This window comes from Nuphar pumila, chromosome 7 (assembly GCF_984573655.1).
Source record: "Nuphar pumila chromosome 7, dmNupPumi1.hap1.1, whole genome shotgun sequence".
Classification (NCBI taxonomy): domain Eukaryota; kingdom Viridiplantae; phylum Streptophyta; class Magnoliopsida; order Nymphaeales; family Nymphaeaceae; genus Nuphar; species Nuphar pumila.
The window spans coordinates 112,257,724-112,274,085 of NC_143255.1; the positions used below are offsets into that span (position 1 = coordinate 112,257,724).

The 16,362-nt window shown below is 39.5% G+C and overlaps 1 protein-coding gene across 3 annotated transcripts in view; it reads left to right on the forward strand.

Moving 5' to 3' along the window:
* Positions 1 to 16,362, forward strand: part of LOC149832961 (uncharacterized) — a 74,516-nt gene that overhangs the window by 1,353 nt on the left and 56,801 nt on the right. For 2 of the 3 annotated variants that reach the window (XM_090014804.1, XM_090014806.1), the window contains exon 3: positions 15,813 to 15,873. In XM_090014804.1, the coding sequence (XP_089870930.1) occupies positions 15,813 to 15,873 (61 nt within the window). The remainder of the gene's footprint in view (positions 1 to 15,812; positions 15,874 to 16,362) is intronic. The other variant, XM_090014805.1, reaches the window with a different exon arrangement.

Sequence of the window (16,362 nt, forward strand, 5' to 3'; positions counted from 1 at the left end):
TGCAATTCAACATGCTCATTTACCATGTTGTGTTGGGCTAGTTGAAATGGCAATCACACTTTTATTATCATAATAGGGCAGACATTTCTCCACCTTTTGGTGTAACACAACCAAAAGATGCCGAATTTAGAGTATTTTTAGTTGTAATTGCTGCCATTGCTCTATACTCGACATGCATTACTGTACTTGACTAGGATATCAAATGTGATCGTTATAACATCCCATATTTTATCACAGATCTTCTAGTTAAAGGATCACTTGCCTAATCAGCATCTGAAATATAAGCCTTCGCTGCTAAAGACATTTTGGAGGAGGGGCCATATGACATTCTCTTATATGTGAACTTGTGAAGCCATTTTTTATAGTATTCTTGATATATTGAACCATTTTTTAACTGTTTTTCTTGGGGAGTGTATATATTGAGAAACTTAGTTTATTGAATAAACCAAGTCTGGTTTAGTAAATGTCAAATATTGCAATTCTCCAACCATACTTCTAAAATTTTGTGGTTCTTTAAGAAAATCATCATACTAAATTTTTTTGGTTCTTTAAGAAAATCATCTTGTGTTTGATCATTCTCCAATCTAATATCCAATGTTGTGGGAGTCTTCATTGGTTTACATTCTGCCATCCCCATTTTCATGTAGTAGGTCCAATACGTATTTTTGTTGTGCCAACATCTGCCCATCTTTGGTGTGATCAACATCTGCTCCGAGAAAATACTATAACAAACTAGGGATGGCAGTGGGGCGGGGCGGGGCGGGGGACAAGGTCTCCACCCCCACCCCGCCTCAAGATTTTATCCTCCACCCCCGCCTTCATCCCCGTTTCATGTCCTCCATCCCCGGTTCAAACGGGGATGAGGCGGGGCGGGGCGGGGATATTGCGAGGAAAAGTGGTCGGGGCAGGGTTGGGGCGGGGATCGTGGCGGGGCGGGGAAAAGTGCACGTCCATCCCTGCCTCCACCCCCGGACGGGGATGGATTTTAACCTTCGTCCCCGCCTCCATCCCCGTTTCATACCCTTCATCCCCGGTCCAAACGGGGCGAGGCGGGGCGGGGCCCCGCTTTCCCCCGGTCCACTGCCATCCCTATAACAAACCCAGTCCTTCATTTGGAGAGATTTAAAATCTTTCAACCTTTTCATGTTTTGCTCATTGTTTCCTTAATGACAATATTGCCCATGTAAACAAAAATTCTAATGCTTCATGATGGGTGAATAGTGATTAATGAGTAATCACAAGGACTGCAAACAAAACCAATAGAGCACATGATTGACTGCATTGAAAGTCTCAAACCATGCACATGAAGCTTGTTTTAGTCCATATATAGCTATGCATATCATCTTTGGGATATCGAGGAGAATGTTCCATTTACACCTTATATAGCTCCCTATGCAAGAACACATTTTTTAACATCAAGTTGATATAGTTTTTAGTTATTTGTCTGCCAACGAAAGAACCACTCATATGGCTTTCGTAATGATGAGTGGACTTCTGGCCTTATCGAAGTTCAGTGAATATTCTTGTGTATATTCTTTTGCGACATATGTTGATTTACATCTTTCTGTATCTTGTATTTGATTTCATATCTAGATGGTCTAGGGACAACTTCCAAGTGTTGCACTCATGAAGAGAGAATATTTTTTTATTCATGGTTTTCACCCATTGTGAACAGTGACTTGATTTATGATAAAAACTGAGCTCTTGTTTTTTCCAAAATAAAGAGCTGATACAAACACTCGGAAATCCAATGAAACCCAACAAGAAGGTGGGTGTCAAACATGGATGGATCCAAACATGGTAGTATCCTGTGATGGTTAAGTCTCAACAGCAATAGTCGTTTCTAAAGTTCCATCTGGTGAAGGTCTGACCATGCCTACAGTTGGGCTGCATTACCATTTAGCCCAAGTTGATCTGATAAAAAAGAACCAAGTTTAAAGACACTTGACATTATTGTGTCTCACGTTCATTGTGTTAAAATATGTTGTAATTTCGTATATATATTTTATATATATAAGGTGATACATATACATATATTACATATGTATATGTATCTACCTATATATATAAAATATATATATTGCTAAGGGTAGTTTAGGTATTTTACACATATTCATTTTCGTGAATATGGTTTTGTATTTTTTCTTTTTTACTTTTTCTTTTTCTTTCATTTAATGCATTGTACTTGCATTGGGAGGGGCCCAACCCACTAGTCGTTGGACCCCTCCAACGGTCACATTTGTGACCGTTGGAGGGGCTCCAACGACTATGTGGAGCCCCTCTCAATGCCTCCTAAAAGCCCTATAAATATGGGCAGCTCCTCTTGTATTTCCTTAAGGGTTTTGGGATTATAGCCCAACCTTTTAGTGGTTTATGAATCTTATGAGTGCAATTGCACATTTGTGATTCCGTGTGTTGTGCTTGTTGTGCACAAGTGTTCTTGTTGTGTGTATGTTCACACATTTATTCTCAAAGTTATTGCGTTATCAACTAAAGTATCTTGTTGAAGATACTTTTACATGGTATCAAAGCCTCGTTGAAAAAGAAGAATTGCGATTCACCCTCTCTTGCATTCCTCGAAAAGCGTGCCTTCAAGTTTTTTGAAATCAAAGAAGATCACCTTCTTCGAGCAATATTTTAGGAGCCTCTCTTGTCAAGGAAGACGCGAAAAGTAATTGAGGTACATATTATTCCTTGGCTTCTTTCCTCTCTAATGGGTGAAAAAGACTCCCATTTCTCCTTTGGGTTTAAGCTTAATGGCTCAAACTATCATGTTTGGGCCGGTAATATGGAAGCCCATATTAAAGGAAAGGGGCTTTGGGGTTACATTCATGGATCCATACCGGAACCGGAACCCAAAATTACCGTTATTGAAGGAGGGGATATTAAGGTTCTTGAAGGGAATGAAAGACAAAAGGCCCTTGAAGAGTATTCTAAAAAACATGATGATTGGGAAATGAAGAACTTCAAGATCTTATCTTGGATTTTCTCATCCGTTGAGACCAAGATAAACGCCAATATCATCAAATTTAAAAAGGCTTCCGAAGCTTGAGTATATCTTGAGAAAATGTACACCTCAAGAGATCTATCCCACAAGTACTTTCTCCAAAAGAGGGCTTTGACCCTCCAACAAAATGACATGACCATTCGGGAGTACTTTGCCGAATTATCCTCTATTTGGGACGAGCTCGCAATTCTTGAACCTAAATGGAGTGGAGAGGCAATCGAATTAAGGCACAAACAACTTGAGGAAGACCGGTTATTCAACTTTTTAAATGGCCTTAGACCCGAATTTGAACAAGTCCGGTCCTCTGTTCTCTCCGCTTTCACATCCCCCTCACTTGAAGATGTTATCACCAAGCTAAGTGGTGAAGAAACCCGTATGGGGATTGACAAAAATAATTCTAGCATTCTTATTACTTCCTCTACTTAAGAAGATGGTGAAATGGCTAATGCCGTGTCAAGACCGGGAAATAACAAGAAGTCCTATAGACCTCCTCATTTCAAGAATCAAGGTCAAGGAGGAAATGATCGGTATGGCAAAAGAGACTATAGCAAAGTGAATTGCTACTATTGTAAAGAACCCGAACATATCAAACCTTTGTGTCCTAAATGGAAGAAATTGATTGCAACGGCTATGGCATCCCAAGTTGAAGAACGACCTTCTTCATCAAGTGAGTCTCTTTCTCTTCAACAAATTGTAGAAGCATTACAACCTCTTCTCAAAGGAGGTACTTCCGGAGCCGCTATGTCATCCTCTTCCCCCGGTAAGACATCTTGGCTTTTAGATTCCGGGGCATCCTTTCACATGACCCCTAGCTCTTGCTCTCTTTCAAATTTTTCTAAAAATTCTTTTCCATCCTTTGTCTCAACCGCGGACGGAACATCTCTTGAGATTAAAGGAATAGGTAATTTTGAAAAACAAAACTTCTTTGTTCCAAAAATTCGTTTTATCCCAAACCTTAACTTAAATCTTCTTTCCGTCTCCCAACTCTCGGACCATGGTTGCGATATAAAATTCTCTTCTAATAAATGTTGGATACAGGATCGCCAGTCCGGGAGATTGATTGGGGAAGGCTCTAGAAGAGGAGACCTCTACTACGTAGATTTTCTTCAAGTTCCCAAGAGTCAATTTTGCAACGTCGTCCAAAACAAAGATATTCATGTATGGCATAAGAGATTGGGTCATCCCAATATTGTTAAAATCTCCTATTTGCCTTTTGTTAAACATCTTTGTAAAAGTGACTTTCTGTGTAATGAATGCATTCTTGGGAAAATGAAATGTTTGCCTTTTCCTCAGAGATCCATGTTTACGACAAAACAATTTGAAATTGTCCATTCCGATGTATGGGGACCGGCTCCGGTAATGTCAAAAGGAGGATTTTCATATTATGTGATCTTTGTGGATGACTACACTAGGTTTTGTTGTATTTATTTTCTTAAACATAAACATGAAGTTTTCTCAACTTTTAAAAGTTTTCACATGATGATTTCAAATCAATTCAATGGATGTTTAAAAATCTTTAGGTCCGACTCTGGAGGAGAATACCTCTCAAATGAATTTAAAAATTATCTTGAAAATTTTGGTATTCTTCACCAAAAATCTTGTCCGAAAACCCCTCAACAAAATGGGTTAGCCGAACGAAAGCACCATCATATCATTGAAACAACTAGGACTTTACTCATTTCTCAAAACATTCCAAAAAATCTCTGGGCTGAGGCAGCCCTTACTTCTGTCTATCTCATAAACCGACTCCCATCAAAAAATCTAAACATAATTTCTCCCTTTGAAAAACTATACGATAAGGAACCTGATTATAGGAGGTTAAGGGTCTTTGGGTGTAAATGTTTTGTTCTTACTGATAAGAATGACAAACTTTCTCCTAAAGCCATTCCTTGTGCCTTTCTTGGCTATTTTGAAACCCAAAAGGGGTTTCGTTGTTATGATATCAAAAGTGATAAATTGTATGTTTCCAGAAATGTGAGTTTTTTGGAAAATATTAGTGGATTTGATCGTTGTGACCCTCATAATGAAAATATGGATTATTCTTTTTTATTTGATTTACTGAATAAAGATGATACTAGTGATAATGAGTCAGATCAAAGTAACCCAAATGACTTTGAAACCGAGGAAAACATCTTCTTGCCTCCTCAACCTATTGATGAAGAATTACCTAAAGACCCTATCACCTATACTCATAGAGATCAAAACAACTTTAGGAGGGCTCTTGACAGATATAATGATGCCAGTCCCAGTGCCTCTCAGAATGAAGTGATCCCTCGTAGAACCGAAAGAAGTAGAAGGCCTCCTTCTAGGTTCATTTCCTATGACTCTTTTTCACCAAGATATAGAGCCTACCTTAGTGCCATCCACTCCTATATAGAACCTAGAAATTTTGAAGAAGCACGAAAGTGCCCTGAATGGATTAATGCAATGAACAATGAACTTGAGGCTCTGGGAAGAGCCAAAACTTGGGAGTTTCAAAATCTTCCTAAAGGCAAGAAAACAATAGGGTGCAGATGGGTTTTTAAAGTAAAAACTAAAAGTGATGGATCCCTTGAAAGGTATAAAGCTCGTTTGGTTGCAAAAGGATATAGTCAAGAATATAGTATTGACTATGAAGAAACTTTTGCTCCTGTAGCTCGTATGGTCACTGTCCGATGCCTTATAACTGTTGCCTCTATCAACAAATGGAACATCTATCAAATGGATATTAAAAATGCCTTTTTAAATGGTGATTTAAGCGAATAAGTTTATATGGATGCTCCTCCTGGAATAGAGACTCCTAAGGGAAAGGTGCTTCGACTTCAAAAAGCACTCTATCGCCTAAAACAAGCCCCCAAGGCTTGGTATGATAGATTTAACTCTGTAATGATTGAGAATGATTTTTCCTCTTATTTTACTGACACTGCTCTATTTGTTAGAAAATCCAATGCAGGGATTGTAATTTTACTTCTGTATGTTGATGACATGATTATCACTGGGAGTGACTCTAACGGGGTTAAAAGTATAAAATCTATCTTAAAAGATAAATTTGAACTGTCTGACTTGGGTTTTCTAACTTATTTTTTTAGGAATTGAAGTAGCATACTCTCTTAGAGGATATTTCTTATCTCAAACTAAGCTTGCTTCTGAGATCATTGACAGGTCAGGTATTACAGATGAGAAACTTTGTGAAACTCCTGCGGTAGTAGGAGCAAAGATGAAAATTGATGATGGGGTTCCCCTTTTGGATCCTACACCCTACAGACAGCTTGTAGGATCATTGATGTATCTGAGTATTACCAGACCAGATATATCCCATGCAGTCCATACTGCAAGTCAGTTTCAGCATGCGCCTACATCCGTTCACATGAGTGCCATCTTACGAGTCGTAAGATACATAAAGGGTACTCTGAATAAGGGAGTTTTTCTGTCCCCTTCTTCTGACTTAAAATTGATTGCTTATACTGACTCAGATTGGGGAGGTGACCCAAATAACCGTCACTCCACCACTGGTTTTTGTGTATTCTTAGGTGACTCACTAATATCGTGGAGATGCAAGAAGCAACAAAATGTGTCACTCTCCTCCACAGAAGCTGAATATCGTGCCATGGCAACTACTACCCTGGAGATTGTTTGGATTCATCAATTGCTAGAAGACATGAGGATTACAATAGAAGGGCCCACTAAGCTTTGTTGTGACAACAAGAGTGCAATTTACATTGCGAAAAATAACACCTTTCATGAGCGGACTAAACACATCGAAATGGACTGTTACTATGTTCGTGAAGCATATCTCAAAGGAGTCATTGATCTTCCTTATGTCACGTCCGAATATCAGTTGGCAGACTTCTTTACTAAAGCCTTGTGCGCTCCGCGATTCAACTTCCTTCTTGGCAAACTATCGGTCATCTTGCCCTAAGTTTGAGGGGGGGTGTTAAAATATGTTGTAATTTCGTATATATATTTTATATATATAAGGTGATACATATACATATATTACATATGTATATGTATCTACCTATATATATATAAAATATATATATTGCTAAGGGTAGTTTAGGTAAGGGTAGTTTAGGTATTTTACACATATTCATTTTCGTGAATATGGTTTTGTATTTTTACCTTTTTTCTTTTTCTTTCATTTAATGCATTGTACTTGCATTGGGAGGGACCCAACCCACTAGTCGTTGGACCCCTCCAACGGTCACATTTGTGACCGTTGGAGGGGCTCCAACGACTATGTGGAGCCCCTCTCAATGCCTCCTAAAAGCCCTATAAATATGGGCAGCTCCTCTTGTATTTCCTTAAGGGTTTTGGGATTATAGCCCAACCTTTTAGTGGTTTATGAATCTTATGAGTGCAATTGCACATTTGTGATTCCGTGTGTTGTGCTTGTTGTGCACAAGTGTTCCAAGTGTTCTTGTTGTGTGTATGTTCGCACATTTATTCTCAAAGTTATTGCGTTATCAACTAAAATATCTTGTTGAAGATACTTTTACACATTGCCGCTAAAATGAGTCTCACATATACTTGTGCAAATGTCTGGAATTTCATAGAGAAGGGCTTATTAGATTGAATGACTGCATGGTGTTCACGTGGTACATTTCCAACATCTTGGGCTGGTCGAGCATAATCTTTTTGACTTCCATGAGAATGAGATTATGAGAGTCAATTGCACTTGCTGCAATCTTGCTAACTCCAAATTTGAATCAGGAGTCAATCTGTAATCTTTAACACCAGCTTTGAATCCAACACTTGCTTTAGTTTCTGTTTTTGGTGACATAAGTTCCTTTGTCTTGGCATAGTTGTCGGCCAAAACATCAATAATGGCAATATGTTCCTCAAATAATTGTGAAGTAACTGTGTGTATATATACTAGTTAGTATATACTATTGAACTAATTAGTATATACTCTAACGCCCCCAAAATCCCAGACTTGTAACTTTTTAGGAAAATTTTGAAAGCCTTGTAATCGATCATTTATTAACAATTAAGCAGAAAATGGTGTTTTTGAAATAACAAGTCAACGGACCTTGGACACATTACTTGCGAAACCTTTCATTTACACAATGGATTTGAAACTCTGTATATTCAAAACCAAATAGAGTAAAAATGCATCTTTAATAAATTAGAGCTTATATAAAAGAAGAAATTTTCAAGGGAACTTTTATGCAAAATTATAGAAATGTCCTCAAGAGCAAAACGTTAAGAAAAGAGTCTCATCTTGATACCATCACGTTATTGTGCCATCGCTTGTCGTACCGACCTAATCATTACCTGTACCCATGAAACATGGTCAGTTTTATAAAAAGCTGGTAGGTGTACAAGTATGACAATATAGATCAAATCAAGCATAAGCATTTAATTTATACATGATACATAATTCAACAACGTAGACAATTCTAGCATATGCATTTAATTCATACATGATACGCAATTCAACAAGTGATGTGATCTAGATAACTTTGTTTCGATATCAGTTGTCCTGCGGGTACGGACAAACGCAAAACATAAAAATAACTCGGACTAATCCGGGGGTTTATTATGCCATGTATTTTCGATACTCCGGTAGCTAGCTGAGTCCTCTCTTAAGGGGACGGTCGGTGATCGAGAGAGAATTTCTATTAGAATATGGATCCAGTAGAAGATCCATATGGTTCGTGTATGTTCTATACTCCAATGTAATTTGTATTACTAACACATGACCGTTTTGTCAATGTAAAAAGTACTCTAACCCTATTTATCTTAATGAAGTATTAAGTGCAGCTGTGTAGAAAAAGTTAAGGCTGTCGATTTCACCAAAGAAGTCTCTGCTCTCTCTCTCTCTCCCCCCACTCCTCTTCTCGGTTTCTACAACAAAACACGCCAACCTATTGGCATTTTTGACATGGTATCAGAGCAGGGACAATACTGGGAGTAAAACGACTTTCATCAGGGACGTGAAAAGTTGTATCCCCATTCTCGTCAGGTCACACTTCATTTCTGGAAAAGCTGTGTTCTCCTCCTCGACATGTCACGATTTGTTTCTCTTTTTCTTTTCGTTTTTCTCCTCGTTATTCCTGTTTCAACGTATCTTTTCACGTGAATCTAGTCTGGTCTGTCTCCTCACGTGAATTTGATCTGGTCTGGACTGATCATCCCAGCCGGGTTCTTTTATTTTCGAGTTCCCCCTGTTTCACGTGTCCTCACATAAATCTGGTCTGGTCTGGACTGGACTGGTCACCCCAGTCGAGTTTCCTCTGTTTCGAGTTCTTTCTGTCTAGACTGGTCACTCCAGCAGAGTTCTCCCCTTTTCTTTTGTGTGTGTTGTTCTTCTTGTTTCACGTGACCTCTCTTGGTCACGAGAATCTGGTCTGGTTACATTCTTCTTATTTAACACACCTCTGCTACTCCAATTCAAGGCTCATTATTCCGTTCACAGATCTGAATACACTCAGATCTGCTCATGGTTCGTTATTTGTCTCACAAATACTGAAACAATACCTAGATCAGCTGTTCAAACCCTGTTGTGACATTCTTTAAAATCCTGTCGTGACGTTCTTTGGTTCTTCTATCATAAAGCCGATTTCTAAGTCTTTTATGATATCAGTCTCATTTCAGCCAACCTTGATCTTTCTGTCATAAAGTCTATTTCTGCCATAAATTTCTGCAAATGGATAGTTCAACAAACTTTGTTCTTTCTTCCAATTTCCTGGGGCAACTAGTTTTTGAAAAGTTAAACACAAACAACTACCTGACTTGGAAAAGGCAGATTACTCCTTTCTTTTGAAGTCAAGACCTTTCAGGTCACTTGGATGGCTCCATTCCAACGCCTCCAAAATCTATCACACAAGAAGCCAAAGACGACGGAGGATTGCCAAACATCATTCGCAACCCTGCATTTGTTGTTTGGATGAAGCGAGATCAGGCCCTTGTTGCGTACATCACTTCCACATTGTCGCAAGAAGTATTAGTTTCTATTCCTGATGATTGCACAACTAAAGTATTGTGGGAGACTCTAGCTCAGACCTACTCTCAGATATCAGAGGCTAAGGTGTTATTTCTCAAACGTGAATTCCAATTTTTAAAAAAGGAGACAATGACCATTATTGAATTTTTAAATCAAGTCAAAAGTATCACAGATCAATTGGCCATTGTTGGATATCCAGTGTCAGATAAAGTGCAGCAGACATTGAATGCCCTAGGATCAGAGTATCATGTTCTTGCCACTTCTTTATTGTGCTTGCCGACATTGCCCAGTTTTGAAGATTTACGCGCTAAACTGTTCCAGTATGAGATGTCTTTAAAAGGCATGTCGGATGCTTCGGCCGAACAACCATCTACACATGATGTTCTTGCCACAGGGATGATTGCTGATCGTACACGAGGAGGGCGTGGTAGAGGCAGGGGAGCACAACTCCAGGGTGGACGTGGGCTGTTACCTACACCAAATTTCACTGCCAGCTTTTCAAAGAATGTTCCCACATGCTACCAGTGCAACAAACATGGTCACATTAAAGCCAACTGTTGGTACAACCCCCAAAATCGTAATAGAATACAAAGCAATAGAAATGTTGGCACATCAGGAACTGCAGGTACCTTTCGGGTCAGTGATGATGCTAAGGATCTCCTCTTGTCTGCTATGGCCAACTTGAACCTGAAACAAAGTGATGATGAGATATGGTATGTGGACTCTGGGGCAGCAACTCATGTCACTGGCAATGCAGGTAAGTTCTCTACTTTGATTCCCTATTTTGGTAAATCTAATGTTGTAACTGGAGATGGGACTCACCACCCTATTTCAAACGTAGGCAATGTCCTCATCCCTTTGTCCGAGTCTTCTTTCATTCCTTTATCTAATGTTGTTCATGCACCAAATATAAAGAAAAACATTATCTCTGTTTCTAAGCCTTTTGACTCTACCAATTCATCTGTGGAATTCACTCATACTTCTGTCTTTGTCAAGGATCTTCAAACGAAGGAGATGTTCGCTAAAGGAGAGTGACATGGAAACATGTATGTCTTCAATGAAGATCCAACCTCCAATGTCCTGAAGCCCAAGTTTGATCATGTCTCTAAAAGCGTCCTAAGTTTATCCAAATGTAATAAGCCAGATCTCTGACATTCCCGTCTTGGTCATTGTAGTCAAGTCTTTATTGAAAAGTTAGTGTCCAATGGTTTTCTTTTAGAGTCTGTTTCACCTTCATTGAAGGATAAAATGTGTCCTACTTGTCAGGTCTGCAAAAGTCATGTACTTCCTTTTCATCAAATAAATAAAAGAACTTCCATGCCTTTTGAGATAATATTTCTGATGTTTGGGGCCCAACCCCCAATCCTTCCTCTTCTGGAAGTAAATATTATGTATCATTTATTGACAATTTCTCTCGCTTTACCTGGATATTCTTTATGAAACACAAATAAGAGGTTTTTCTTATTTTCCGTTACTTTCATGCCTACGTTAAAACTTAATTCTCCCAAAATATTCAAATTCTCCAATGTGATGGAGGTGGTGAGTATTCCTCCAAAGAATTTTTAGATTTTCTCCAAGAAAATGAGATATATCATAGAGTTTCTTGCCCGTACACTCCACAACAAAATGGAATTGCTGAACGTAAACACAGTCATATTGTGGAAAGTGCAATGAGTATGATGCATGGTTGTAACTTGCCTATTAGTCTTTGGACAGAAGCTTTTCACACTGCCACTCATGTGATAAATCGTCTTCTTATGCCTATCCTTGAAGATCAGTCTCCCTATTATGTTCTTTTTGGTGTACAACCTGATTATGATGAGTTACGAGTTTTTGGATGAAGATGTTATGTACACATTGATAAATTGATGATAACTAAATTTCAGGACAAAGCCTCTATATGCCAATTTGTAGGTTATGCAGATGAACACAAGGGTTACAGGTGCTATGACCCCGCCAATAAGAAGATCAGAATTTCCAGAAATGTTGTCTTTGATGAAAATAATTTTCTAGAAAATAAAGCAGATCACAATCATGAACATATTGACGCAACTGCTAATTGGTATGATCCATGGCTCAGTGTTATTTCACATACTACAGAACATACCACTTTGGTTCCTATACATGATGAGATAACTTCAGATAAGGTATCTGAAACAGAATGTCCGAGATACAAAGGAAATGTCTATACTAGGAGACCCAGAGAGCAAACAGATGTACCTGTTGGAGAACAAGTGACATTGTCCAGTAATAAAGAGGCACCAAGAAGATCAGGCAGGATAATGCATCCTATTGAAAAATGGGTGAGTTATGATAACTTCTCTATGAATTTTCAGATCTTTCTATCCAAGACTGAAAAATACGAGGAACCACTTGGGTTTTGTCAAGCTGTTCAATCTAACAAATGGATTGAAGCAATGAATGAGGAGATCGAGGCACTTCATGAGTGTCAAACCTGAGAGATAGTTGGTCGTCCCCTCGATAAAAATGTTGTTGGCTCAAAATGAGTGTATAAGACTAAATACAAACCAGACAATAGCATTGAACGATACAAGGCACGTCTTGTTGCCAAAGGTTTGACATGGATTGGTCTTTTGAAATATTTTATATCATTATGCACTTTGCACGATACGAGATCGTTACGAATCTCTCATCCATCCGATCATCGTAATACTAACATGCCGTGCATGTCTTATAGTACCATTATGATGAGAGGGGTATAGGTTTCTCAGAAAGAAATCCCAGCTCAATTGTTTCATAAAAGAAACAGTGTAACCATTTTAGTTTGACATGCTCTAGTCCTTCAAACCAACTCGGGCATCTTGCCGGTGGAGCTGAAATCATCTTTATGAAAGTGATGTAAAACATTGTGCATTTGCATGCTACGTGGTTATCGTAAACTTTTCATCCAATCATCATAGTACTAACATGCAGTGCATGTCGAATAATATCGCTACGATGAGAGGGGTATCAGTTTCTTAGAGAGAAACTCTAAATTTAGAACATCTCAGCATCCCGTACTCTTGGCCGGGGATATCCGAGTCATTATCGGATATCAAAACAAATGATCGTACGTAACGCTTAGGGTTACACAGGGTTGAGGGAAAGACTTGGTTGCGAATGTGCAACCGTCAAAAGTTCGTTTATGTTTTTTCGAAACAATGGATATTTTAAATATTTAAATCTTGCATGAAATCCCCTATTTATTTAAAAGACTAGGCGAGCATGTGCAAATGTGCGTCCTTAAAAGTAAGCGTAGCCTGTGTGCATTTTAGCGCAGTAGCAAAATAATTGACATAAAGCGAGACTTAATGTGCAAAACCACACATCAAGCTAAATAAACTGCGTAAGCAATGCACAATGTACGAAATCATACATCGGCAAAATAAACTGCGTAAGCAATGCACGATGTACGAAACCGTACATCGGCTAAATAAACTGCGTAAGTAATGCACGATGTACGAAATCGTACATCGGCCAAATAAACTGCGTAAGCAATGCACAATGTACGAAAATGTACATCGACCAAATAAACTACATCAGCAATATCCTATGCACGTAATAGTGCGACGACAAAGCAAATGACATAAAGCGATACTCGATGTGCGAAACCGCACATCGAGCTAAATGAATTGCATAAGCAATGCACGAGATACGAAAGAATACTCCAGCTATATAAATGCATAAGTAGTGCATAAGATACGAAATTGTACCCCAGCTAAATAAATGCGTAAGCAGTGCACGAGGTACGAAACTGTACCCCGACTAAATAAATGCATAGGCAGTGCATGAAGTACGAAATCGTACTCTGGCTAAATAAATGCGTAAGCAGTGCACGAAGTACAAAACCGTACTTTGGCTAAATAAATGCGTAAACTACTGTGCATGTGATGGCGCGGCGGCAAAGTAAATAACATAAAGCAATGCTCGATATGTAAAATCACATATCGAGCTAAATAAATGCGTAAGTAGAAGCCTGTGCATGTAAAAGCACGACGACAGAGTAAATGACATAAAGGAAAGAAGACAAGAATCACAAAACCGCGTCTTTGAATTATATATATATATATATATATATATATATATATAATTGCAAGTTTTAAGATTTGTTCATCCATTGTCCATTGTGCAACTTTTTCTTACCTCGGGGATTGTCGGAGTTGTTGACGTCTTCGAGCATAGGTGATGAGTGGCACATGCCTCGGGGCGCATGCAAAATCCGTTGTGCCAATGCAATATGCGTACTGTGAAAATGGCAAGAAGTGATTTCTTAATAAAAAAGAAGCGTCAACCCACGCAAGGGGCTGAGTCTGCAAGGAAAAGAAGGGCAGGGTTGCGCCCCTGCCCGACAGGCTCACAGTGAGGGGGAGGGGGGCAGAGTGCCCTGCCCTGCCGGCCCGATGAAGAAAGGAGAAGGGCAGGGGGAACACGCCCCTGCCCGTTGGTCCGACTGAACAATGAGGGGGCAGGGGCCGTCCCCTGCTCGTCAGCACAACAAGTGGAGTGGGCTCGGCTACCTGGCCAAGTCTGACCCCACTCAAACCGAGAGAGACAGAGATGGGGTGGGGTGGGCTCGGCTGTCAGGTCGAGCCTGGTCCCAAACCCATCAAAGAGAAGGAAAGAGAGAGCGATGGGGTGGCCCCAACCCAAACAAAGAGAGAGGTGGGGTGGGCTCGGTTGCCAGACTGAGCCCTGCCCCACCCAAACAGAGAGATGGAGCGAGCAGGGAGGGGCGGCGCCCCTCCTGCAGAAACCAAGAGGCAGGGAGGGGCGATACTTCTCCCCTGCCAAAATGAGATAGAGAGAGAGCAGGGAGGGCCTCACCCTCCCCTACCAAAACAGGGAGATAGGGAGGGGTTGTGCCCCTCCCCTGTCGAAAAGAGAGGGCATCGCCCTCCCCTGCCGCAACAGGGAGACAGGGAGGGGGCGCAGCGGCAACCCCTCCCCTGTCGAAAAGAGAGGGCAGAGTGGGCACCGCCCTCCCTTGCCATAACAGGGAGACAGTGCGCCACTCCCCTGTCGAAAAGAAAGGATCGAGAGAGGGAAAGAGGGGTGGTGCTCGACACCTTCCCTCCTAGCAAAACCAGCGAGTCGAGGTCGAGAGAGGGGAGGTACTCGGGGAGAGAGAGACACAGGGGTTCTGCATTTTTTGTAAAAGAAACCCCCCTGCGGGGGTGTTTAAAAAGGCACGGGGGGGGTGTCTTCGGGTCTGGATATATTTTTTGTTTGAATTTTATGGGTTTTACAGCTGCACATCATGTCAGAAGTTGGTGCATTCTAGTATGTTCTTTAGAATTTAATTTCATCCTCCATTGTTGCCCAATGCTTCTCAAGTTGTTTCTTTGGAAGTCCCACAGTATGTCTTAAAGTTCTCATTTTATTCTTCCATCTTCTTGGGAAACAATGGGGAAGGTGAATCCTTGGTGGACCTTCTGTGCAACATTGAAGCATATGTAAAGAAAAAGGAAAGAAAACCAGTCCTCGGATCTTATATGGCATTTGTTAAAGGCGTTATAGTGTGTTATCTCTTCTTGCATTGACTGCATTTTATAAGCCATACCATTTTTTCAGGTGTTTCCTTTATGGTGTTCTTTATACTTCATTGTCTGCATAAATCAACCAGTATTTTGTTTTCGAGTTTATGTTTGACCCTGAAATGTATATGATGCTGGGATTAGTTAATTGTTCAAAGTATGGTATTGAATTGACTTGTTGGAAGCCCTCTATTTTGTCATATCTTATTTAACTTTCAAAATGGATTTTAGTTATTTAATACGTTGTTATTATTAAATTTATATAAATGGTTCATCTGATATCTTGAGTTTAATTAAATATTTCATTTTCTGTATTCTTGACTTGATACTCTATATTTATCAGCAGTTCAGAGGAAGATATCTTTGTGGATAGCACAATTCCAGTTGGGAGCATAGGTTCCAAGGTAAGAATACTTTTTTAACTTCAGGCAACATCTTTGAAGGACAGAAAGTACTAAGCATAAAAGAAAAACAAAAAGGATGGAAATGATTGTGGGAAAAATACTTTTTCTTTAAAGCCAATCGTGGGAAAAAGTACTGCTTATTTCATTTTTGTATTTATTGTATGGAAAGTGATTGCGAGAGATCTTACAATTTGTTTTCTTTTGTTATTTTATGTTCTGTACTTATTCAATCTTTGTAAACTCATAAAGTTACTCTTGGATAGTGGATGTTTGGTTCACAAATCATGATTTTATATGGTGCAGTATTGCTTTATTTAATGTTTTCATTTTGCAAGTGTTTTTGCCTAAGAGCATTAGTAACACGTTAGCAACATTGCAATTGCAATTATTTTCATTGTTGATCTCATATATTTTTTATGAATTGTTACATATTTGTGTTTTTTCATAGTTGGGCTTATCTAATATTGTAGTTTATTGCTTTAATGTGTT